Genomic DNA, 10,334 nt, shown 5'->3' on the forward strand with positions numbered 1-10,334 from the left:
ACATACATATAATAGATAGTTAGATAGATAGATAGATAGGTAGATAGATAGATAGATAGATAGATAGATAGATAGATACATACATACATACATACATACATACATATATACATACATACATACATACATACATACATACATACATACATACATACATACATACATACATGTGAGAGTGTGTGTGTCTCTTTTATATCTTTTACTTGTTTCAGTTATCAGACTGTGGCCATGCTGAAATTTAGTTAAATGAAACAATCCTAATACTTATTTTTTAAAGCCTGGTCAAACCATTTTGCTAGTTGTCAAATGGTAGTGGGGAGAAACACAAACATGAACACACACACACACTCACACACACACACACACACACACACACACACACACACACACACAGAGGCTTCTTTCATTTTCTGTCTACCAAATCCACTCACAAGGCTTTGGTCAGCCCAAGGTTATAGTAGAAGACACATGTGTGTATACATGTACGTGTTTGATTGTGTGAGCATGAAATCTATACAATAAAAGTTATAGTGATATTAAAATTTATTAAAGATATCTGATACTTAATACAAACAGAAAACATTAAAGGAAAATATAAAGTACAGATATATAAATCTCGCTCAGAGATTTGATATAGCTATATACATATACACACACATATTTCTTGTTTCAGATTATTATATTATAATACTGATATCATAATACTGATTTTTATCTTATTCCAATATTAATTTCTTGCTAATCCATGCTCACAATGACAAGAAACTCAAGATTAATTAAGTTCTAAAAACAAAGATTTATATCAACAATACCAAAACTGGTTCGGACAAATAAAACAACCTAAACATGGTTAATCACCCTGCTAGAAATAGAAGCTAAATCTCCCTCGAAGCACATACCATCATTTATAAAAGATTACAATACATTGGATAATGTAATTCCTGGATACATTACTGAAAAAATAGGGAGAAATATCTTTCAACATAAGTCAACTTGACCAGAACTGGCTTAGGAGATAAAACAGCACATAAAATTAACAAGGGCCACACTATATGGTTACACTGCCTGCTAGAAACAGAAGTCAAGTCTTCATCAACACAAACTCTACAAGAAGAATATTGAAGATTATATAGTCTTTTATACACTAAGTCTGAATAAAATGTGCCATGTTCATAGTAGATACGCCTGCTTTATCAGAAGTGATGTGAAGCTTAACATCAACAATTTTACATTCCAAGAAAGATTTAAAGTTATACAGAGAAATTGTTAAATCTATGTATTGAATACATCTTCATTATTAATGTTGTTGTGATTATTATTATCATCATTGAAGGCGGTGAGCTGGCAGAAACGTTAGCACGCCGGGCGAAATGCTTAGCAGTATTTCGTCTGCCGTTACGTTCTGAGTTCAAATTCGGCCAAGGTCAACTTTGCCTTTCATCCTTGGTGGAGGTTTGCGTTCTCTGAGTGCTCTTGTTACTATTATTATTATTATTATCAATTTTAAGGTGGAGAGCTAGCAGAATTGTTAGATCATCAGATAAACTGTTTAGGTGACATTCATTTATTCAAGCATTATGCTCTGAGTTCAAATACCAGTGATGTCAATTTTACTTTTTGTCACTTCAGGGTTAATAAAAATAAAGTACCCCCCCCCCCAGGTGGGGTGGGGTAACTACAGCCCACTTTGGGAACCACTGCTGTAAATGGTAACTACAAGCTCAAATTTTTATTTGGAAAGAAAAGTTGGGTAGGATTATTCACCTATGTACTTGACCAAATTAGATTAAAAGTTCAGCGGCACTGGCAATGACCTTGCTCAAATGTTTTTTCACGTCCCACCGGCAATGATCACGCTCAGATGGTGCTCTTAGCGCTCAATTATATGAACTCCTCACTACATGACAATGACTTTATTTTAAGCCCCAGAAGGCTAAAACACAAAGTTTACCTCAACATGATTTGCAATCAGAATATAAAGAATGGAACATGTACTACAAGATATTTTGCTCAAGGCCATCAGTTCACTGACCTGCCATGTGTTATAACAAAGAAAGAATACATGATTTAATTCTTGATTTTAAATTTATTTCTATAATTATGAAATCAGTAGATGCTTCTTAAATTTTTGGTTAGAATTTTTGAAAACTATCTTTAATCAACAAATTGGTTTTAAACAATTTTTTAAAATATATTGTTTCCACTGTTTACATCTCTATATAATTTCTCAAAAACATAAAACTGATTAAAAACTTAGTATTAAAAACAATATTCTCTTCAAATTTGATCCAAGACCACAAAGGTAAATGTTTAAGTGTTTATTTATATATACATACGCACACACACACACACACACACACACACACATACACAGAATTAAAAACAAAAACAGGTAAGACAACAAAAGTCAAAAGAACATGCATATATTAGTGAATATATTAGATTGATGTTCAGAGACAGTTATTTAAGATGGAAAAAAAGAAGAGATGTAATGTTTCGAGCATGGCTCTTTGTCAGAAAGAGGAAAGAAGAAAAAGTCCAGAGAGAAGCAGTTATACTTACTGATAGCACAGGTAGCTCCAGTGAAACCAGGTGGGCAAGTACAATGGTTTGGTGCGAAACATGTACCACCATTTAAACATGGCACATCACAGACAGCTAGAGAGTGAAAAAGGTAAAAATCATTAATTTTTTTCTTCATTCATTCATTCGTTCATTCATTCATTCATTCATACATACATACATACATACACACACACATACATACATACATAGGTGTTCATCTTTAATTTGCCAGATACATAACGATCACTGTAAAACTGACTGTGCTTTACCGGTAAGCTACCAAATGTAAACCATTTGTTTTATTATCCATTTATATACATACATATTTGACCAACAGCCAGATTATTACCTTCCACCTTGAAGAGTATGCATTTGCAATCCAGGAACAGGAAATCTCAACTAAGTACCTGATGTACAAAAGAGATAGAGATGCAGGAAAAGCCGTAAAATGTGACAACTGATGCAGACTTTGTGGAGTTAACACCGAAGGTATCACCTACATCATAAGCAATTGTCCAAAAATGTCATCATGGTATTATCTACCGATGAGAAATGATGTTGTAACTAGGACACTCTATAATGAAATCCATCGGAAGGATAACCTGGAGGACAAAGAAATAAGAACCCAGTTTGGTAGAAGCCATAGCCACTCATGATAAAAAGGAATACTGGTGGAATGTACCAGTGAAGACCTCAATAAAATGTAAGCACAACAGACCTGATATAATGATTTGGGATAGAGAAGAGAAACTGTGCATGGTCGTGGAAATTAGCTGCCCTGTGGATGTTAACATAAAGCTGAACTTTTGAGAATCCCTGAGGTTAGACTAGAACGGAATAATGTCCAGAGTTATCTTTTGTGCCTACTGGTAAATGATGTGATAATATTAATCAATAACTGCATAATTATGTTTACTTAGTGTTTAATGCACTCTACATTAGTAATGTTCATGCACACTTAACTATTGTTTAGATTAGCTTTTCAAACTATTCTATAGATCTGGAGTCAGCAGTATAAAACCCTAAGAGGTACTGAATAATCATGAGATGATATCATCCATGTCAAGATTCACACAACTGTGTTTACCAAATAGAAACTTTGACAAGATTATTGAGCTAAAGCACTATGAAGGCCTCATCACTCTATACCTTTACATCATGGTTCTAATCCATAAAGTGATGCAGTCATTTTACTTTGTATACTGCAGTGTTGATAACTTTGAAACAATTAACCACAATTTAAACATCAGATTTGATGGAGAGCTTGCACCAGTTAATTTGGATCCTGAATGTATGGCTTTAGATGAATGTCAGAAGTAGATTGCATGATGCATTCTTGGTATTACTACATGCATATATCTAAGCAAGCAGATGTTTAGCTGAACCTCATAATATGTGTACATGAACAGTAAGTGATGATAGAGTTGCTGAGAATTCTGAATTTTCTATCTTTACGTGTCCCTTCTGTATCTGAGCTCTTTATTTCTTAATGAAACAAATTACAACAAAAGCAAAGGATTTCTAAAGAATTTGGATGAATAGGAAAAGAATGTTATATCTACAAAATTAAGATTAATTCAAGAATAACACAACAGCATTAACAACCTCATGCATATCTTTATCAGGCTTACTTTTCATTTTCCATGCTACCATCACCAAATTTCTGATACTCTGAACACCAGCATATCTTGTGCTGGTTGTGTTGATGCACTTCGTGATGCTTTATAAACTTTAAACCATAACATCCAAAATTCACAATTCTTTATCTCCACTCAAAGATTTCCACCAAATAAAAGATCATTAACCCTTTGGCATTTAAACTGACCATATCAGGCCCAAATATTCTACACATTTTATGTTCAAACTGGCCAGACTCAGCCACTCACACCTACCCTACAATGTCATTCTAAAAATATACAATCACGTCATTGAAATCTTAAAACTATGAGATAATGTATGATTAATTCAAACCAATTAGAATAAATAAGAATAATGTTTGACAAAGTAAGCTGGATGCTAAAGGGTTAAAAGCATGGGTAATTGAATCTATTAAGTCTGAAAAATAGCCATTATCAAAGAACATGACATTTAAAGAAGGATTTATCTCAATATATTTGTCTGTGGCTCCAGTAAGCTATTGAGAAATTAATGTGTTTTAATAATTGAAAAGTTACATATTTCAGAAAGAGTGAAAAAAATACTCACGGCGTTGACAAAATTCTCCTGTAAAACCATACCGACAAGTACATTGGCCATATTGATTACAACTGCCTCCATTCATACATTCTCCACCGCAATCCTCTGAAGCAGAATTTGTTAAAGATGAAAAAATTAAATCCTAAAAGACAAACTTTTGGTGGCATAAGAATTTATAAACTTCATGAGAGCATTAAACAATTCTTTTCTAGAATGGCATATCTCAAACAGTTTCCAGCTTTTTCTATCCAAGGAGTTTTTAACCCAATATTTGCCTGCTATCATTTATAACTTCTTCATCTGCTTCAAGATCTATCATTCTGAAAGAGATTTATTTAACATTCTCTCAAAGTTTATAAATTCTTATGATATCAACAACATACAATTCCCACTAGTAAGGATAGAGTTTCTAAAATGCACAGGCAAATTCAAAGGATTGCTTTAGCCAAATGGTAGAAAGCCTGTCATGTTTACAGAAGTTGTGGGTTCTGTCTAAAGGGTTTATAAGCCAATAATTATATGCTATTATTTATAGCTTCATGGCAATACATTCTAAGTTCAAACTCCATCAAGGTCAACTTTGCCTTCCATTTTTTCGGGGTTGATAAAATAAATGCCAGTTGAGCACTAGGGTCAATATAATCGACTTAACCCTCCCCTGAACTTGCTGACCTTATACCAAAATTTCAAACCATTATTTATAGCTTCTTTATCTGCTTCGAGATCCACTATTCCAAAAATGGTATTAATAAACTTTGGAGGCTTAAAAGCAAAAAACTTCCTACTTTCTTAAAGTAAACCATAACTGATATAAAAATTTTCGTCTACTTCATTAGTTCTTGCTACATTGACTTCTTCATTTATTCTCATTATGTTTTATATTGATGATCTTTGGTAATTAGAAACTTTCCAGTTTCATTTCTCCTCAAACAAACTGATTTAGACACATTCAGTTTTCCTCTCAAGTAGAAATGATTCTAACAATTAATCCATTCATCAAAACCTGTACATTTGTTTCAGTTTTACTGTTCACTTAATTCTGTACATTACCTTCATTTTCTACTATTAATATCGTTAGTAATTACATTATCAACTATACTTAGAAATCTTGACACCATTGAAAGTCAGTAATAGTTGCAGAACATAGAAATAGATTCATCAACCACCCACATTTGACATTTGTAAATGGAAACTAATGGGGAAATACAGTTCTAACATGAGATCCATAGAAATATTTAAAACAATTAATTTATTTATTTATCCCCATCCTGTCTTTTGTAACATTCATTTAAATTTTAAGACAAATTCATGTCACACTCTGCTTTTCAGACACTGATTAACTAATTGGCCTTTTCTAGCCAATGCTAACAAGCTAAAAAGTTGACAATTCATGCCCTATCGATGATAGATTTATCTTTTATCTTTTACTTGTTTCAGTCACTGGACTGTGGCCATGCTGGGGTACCATCTTGATGTGTTTAATTAAACAAGTTGACCTCAGTTATTTTGTTGTTGTTTTTTTTAAGTCTAGTACTCATTCTGTATGCCACTTTTTTTTGTCAAACTGCTAAGTAATGTGAATGTAAACAAACTGCCTGCAGCAGCCTTTGAATTGCCATCAGCATTGGCCCCCAAGCTTATCCGGATTTATGGGAGCAGACCTGAAAGTTCTGCTCCCATCAAAGTGCTTCCCAGGATGAACTGCCTTCCCTTTCCACCCCAGCAGAAATCATCTACAAGGTCATGACCTTTGCTAACTTTCATCTGCTAAATCATTTCTTTTTTTTTAATAATCATTGAATTAATTAAACTATTAATGTACAACAATGAACAATCTTTTATCTTCTACTTGTTTCAGTCATTAGAATGTGGCCATGCTGGGGCACCACCTTGAAGAATTTTTAGTCAAACAAATCGACCTCACCACTTGTTTTTCTTAAGCCTGGTTCTTATTCTATTGGACTGTTTTTGCCAAACTGCTAAGTTACAGGGACATAAACCAGCTAACACCAGCTGTTAAGTGATGGTGGGGGGACAAACACAAATACAAAGATACACACACACACACACACACAATGAGCTTCTTTCAGTTTCCATTTTCCAAATCCACTTATAGGGCTTTGATTGGCCTAGGACTATAGCAGTGAGACTAAATCCAGAACCATGTGATTAAGAAACAAACTTCTTACCACACAGTCACTAAAAGAAAGTAAGTTGGAAGTATTATAAAAACAATGTTACTAAACCTTCAGCACATGTTGGTCCAGTATAACTTTGGAAGCATTTGCATTTGTTTGGTTCAATGCAATAACCATGTACACAGGGAGGTTCACAGACAGGAATTTCACAATATTTTCCACTGTATTCTTTGGAACACTGGCATACATTCGGTTCGATGCAACGACCTCCATTCCGACAAGGCCTAACACAAATAGCTGCAAAATAAAACCAGATCCTTTCTAGAGACATGAAATATGATTTTATCAAAAGAATCTTAAATGAAACCTTCTAGTGACTCAAAGTATGAAGAGTGTAGTATTTATCATAATGTATTTCACTAAATTTTACTCAAATGCTCTAATTTTACAATGAGTGTTTGTCTTTTTATGCAAATGGTTATACAAATAAATATATGAAAAGATATATATATTTGAAGGAATGAGTAGAGATGGCTTTTTTTAGGGGATAATTTTTATTTAAACATTATTATTAACATTAAAATAAAATTATCCCCTCAAAAAACCCATTTCTACTCATTCATTCAAATATATATAATACTGTACCAGGAACTTTCTCTTTATTATTCTACTATATATATATCATCATCATCATCATTATCGTTTAACGTCCACTTTCCATGCTAGCATGGGTTGGACAATTTGACTGAGGACTGGCAAGCCAGAAGGCTGCACCAGGCTCCAATCTGATCTGGCAGAGTTTCTACAGCTGGATGCCCTTCCTAATGCCAACCACTCCGAGAGTGTAGTGGGTGCTTTTACGTGCCACCAGCACGAGGGCCAGTCACACGGTACTGGCAACAGCCACGCTCAAAAAGGTGTCTTTTACGTGCCACCTGCACGGGAGCCAGTCCAGCGGCACTGGCAATAACCTCGCTCAAATGATTTTCTAAACATGCCACCAGCACAAGTGCTAGGAGGCAATGCTGGTAACGATTACGCTCTAATGGTGCTATTTACGGACCACTAGCACAGAAGCCAGACAGTTGTTCTGGCAATGAACACACTCGACGGTGCTGTTAGTGCTTCACTGGCGCGGTGACAAGTCATCGAGTATGGTTCAATTATGATTTCACTTGCCCCAACAGGTCTTCGCAAGCAGAGTTTAGTGTCCAATGAAGGAGAGGTTGGCATGGGTGCCAGTCATCGGATTCGGTTCGATTTCAATTTCAGATTTCAAATTCACTTGCCTCAACAGGTTTTCGCAAGCAGGGTTTTTAGTGTCCAATGAAGTAAAGATACGGATTAGTGAGCTGGCTACACTTCTGGCAGAGATCACAGATTATGCTCTCACTTGCCTAGATAGATAGATAGATAGATAGCTATAGATATTAATACATATAAATGTAGTGTTCCTCGAAAATTAATGAGGACCATCACCTAAGAATATTAGGCGTTGAAGTGGACTATCATAACTTTGGTGTATTAGGATATTCTGTCCAGAGAAAGCACTGCTTGAAGAACAGGAAAGGGTTTCCTCTCTCTCATGGCAAACTCAGTCCAATAACACCAAAACAAATCTGGAATTTTCATTGTATTGCCAAATATCATATTCACTTCTCAATGTATTCTATTTTATTTTAATTAAATTTAATCAATGTAAACTTTGAGGTTATCTCGCTTGTAGTTTTTTAACAATGATTAAGATAATGGGATTTTTGTACTTTCAATGTTTTAAACTATAATTTCTTGGTTTGCTACCACAAGTATTTTAACACCTAGTTTACTAATTTATTCCATTTAGTGAATATGTTTGTAAATATATTTCTTTACCCTCAGAGCAATCGTCTCCTTGGTATCCAGTATTAGAGCAGTCACATTTGTTGTCACCAATACATTTGCTGCCATGTTGACAAGGCCGGCTGCAAACAGCTAAAATTAGAAAATGAAATTGGTCATACAAAGGCAAATACATACATATAACATCAGCATCATCATTTAGTGTCCATTTTCCATGCTGCCATGTATTGGATGGTTTGACAGGATCAAATGAGACACAGGGCTATGTTGGGTTCCAATGTTGGCATGGTTTCTATGGTTGGATGCTCTCCCCTTTACAGCATATACTGGGTGCTTTTTTCATGAAACCAGCATTAATGAGGTCACCAACTAAGTTACAAGACAAAAGAAAGAAACAAGCAGATGTGTTTTTGCAACAGCACAAGGTATGCTTTATGTCAGATGTTGAAGGCTAAAGTATGATAGAGAGAGAGACAAGCTCAGGTAACATGTTGTGGAGGAGATACATGGCTACCTCACTTTATATGAATGTGAGGGAGAATAGCAAGAAGATATATAAACACAGAATGAATATACAGAATTTATACAATGACACCAATGAAGAAACTTCTTAAACCTTTTGACACCAAACCACTCAAGAGCACAATTGATTCTATGCTACAAACTATGAATTTTAGATTGATCTAAATTAAAACTTTCATATTCGTTTATGTTCCAAACTACAGCTTAATAATGGTTTCAAATTTTGGCTCAAGGCCAGCAATTTCAAGGGAAGGGGTAAGTCAATTACATCAAGCCCAAGGTTCAGTTGGTACTTATTTTATCAGCCCCGAAAAGATAAATGGCAAAGTCAGTCCTGGTGGCATTTGAACCCAGAACATAAAGTTGGAATAAATGCTGCAAAGCATTTCTTCCATTGCAGCAGTAATTGTGCCAGCTCACAGCCTTCTTTTTTTTATATACCAAGGCCTAAATTCCCCATAGGAGAGGGTAGTCACAACAAAACACACACCAGACATTCCATTCATTTCCCAGCTCAAAGAGGCGAGCCATATCCTATGCTTGAGTCAAGACATAGAAAGAAACCTCCAATATCAGCAGCAGGGCCCAACAGCATATGCTGGTTTACCCCCGCCGCATCATGTTTTTTTCCATATCCCTTTAAGCAACATCAATTCACTCATCCATACAAAAACACTCTCCAAGCTTTCCTATCACTTATAAACTCTCTTGCCTCTTTCATTCCAATCCTCTAACCATCAAAGCTTTCCTCACTCCATCCATGCCTACCACCTCTGCCTTCATCACCCTTCTTACCATTCTCCATATGGCCAAACCACTCTGGTGAGTACACAAACTTTTTTTTTTAATTACATATCCAAAATCGGGACTCATTGTCTCTAACGCAACATACAGTAACCAGATTTACACAATGTCAATTGAAGGATTGTTGTTGTTGTTGTTGTTTTTTTGGCACTCCGTCGGTTACGACGTCGAGGGTTCCAGTTGATCCCATCAACGGAACAGCCTGCTCGTGAAATTAACGTGCAAGTGGCTGAGCATTCCACAGACACGTGTACCCTTAACGTAGTTCTC

General features: G+C 35.2%; 1 protein-coding gene across 1 annotated transcript in view; it reads right to left on the minus strand.

Moving 5' to 3' along the window:
* The window catches only part of LOC128248911 (von Willebrand factor D and EGF domain-containing protein-like), a 21,196-nt gene that overhangs the window by 1,316 nt on the left and 9,546 nt on the right, over positions 1 to 10,334 (minus strand). The window contains exons 4-7 of the mRNA XM_052971233.1: positions 8,772 to 8,870; positions 7,008 to 7,196; positions 4,771 to 4,866; positions 2,563 to 2,658 (exon numbers count right to left, since the gene is read on the minus strand). Coding sequence (XP_052827193.1) covers positions 2,563 to 2,658; positions 4,771 to 4,866; positions 7,008 to 7,196; positions 8,772 to 8,870 — 480 coding nt within the window. The remainder of the gene's footprint in view (positions 1 to 2,562; positions 2,659 to 4,770; positions 4,867 to 7,007; positions 7,197 to 8,771; positions 8,871 to 10,334) is intronic.

The sequence above is a fragment of the Octopus bimaculoides genome, chromosome 10, assembly GCF_001194135.2.
Source record: "Octopus bimaculoides isolate UCB-OBI-ISO-001 chromosome 10, ASM119413v2, whole genome shotgun sequence".
Lineage (NCBI taxonomy): Eukaryota > Metazoa > Mollusca > Cephalopoda > Octopoda > Octopodidae > Octopus > Octopus bimaculoides.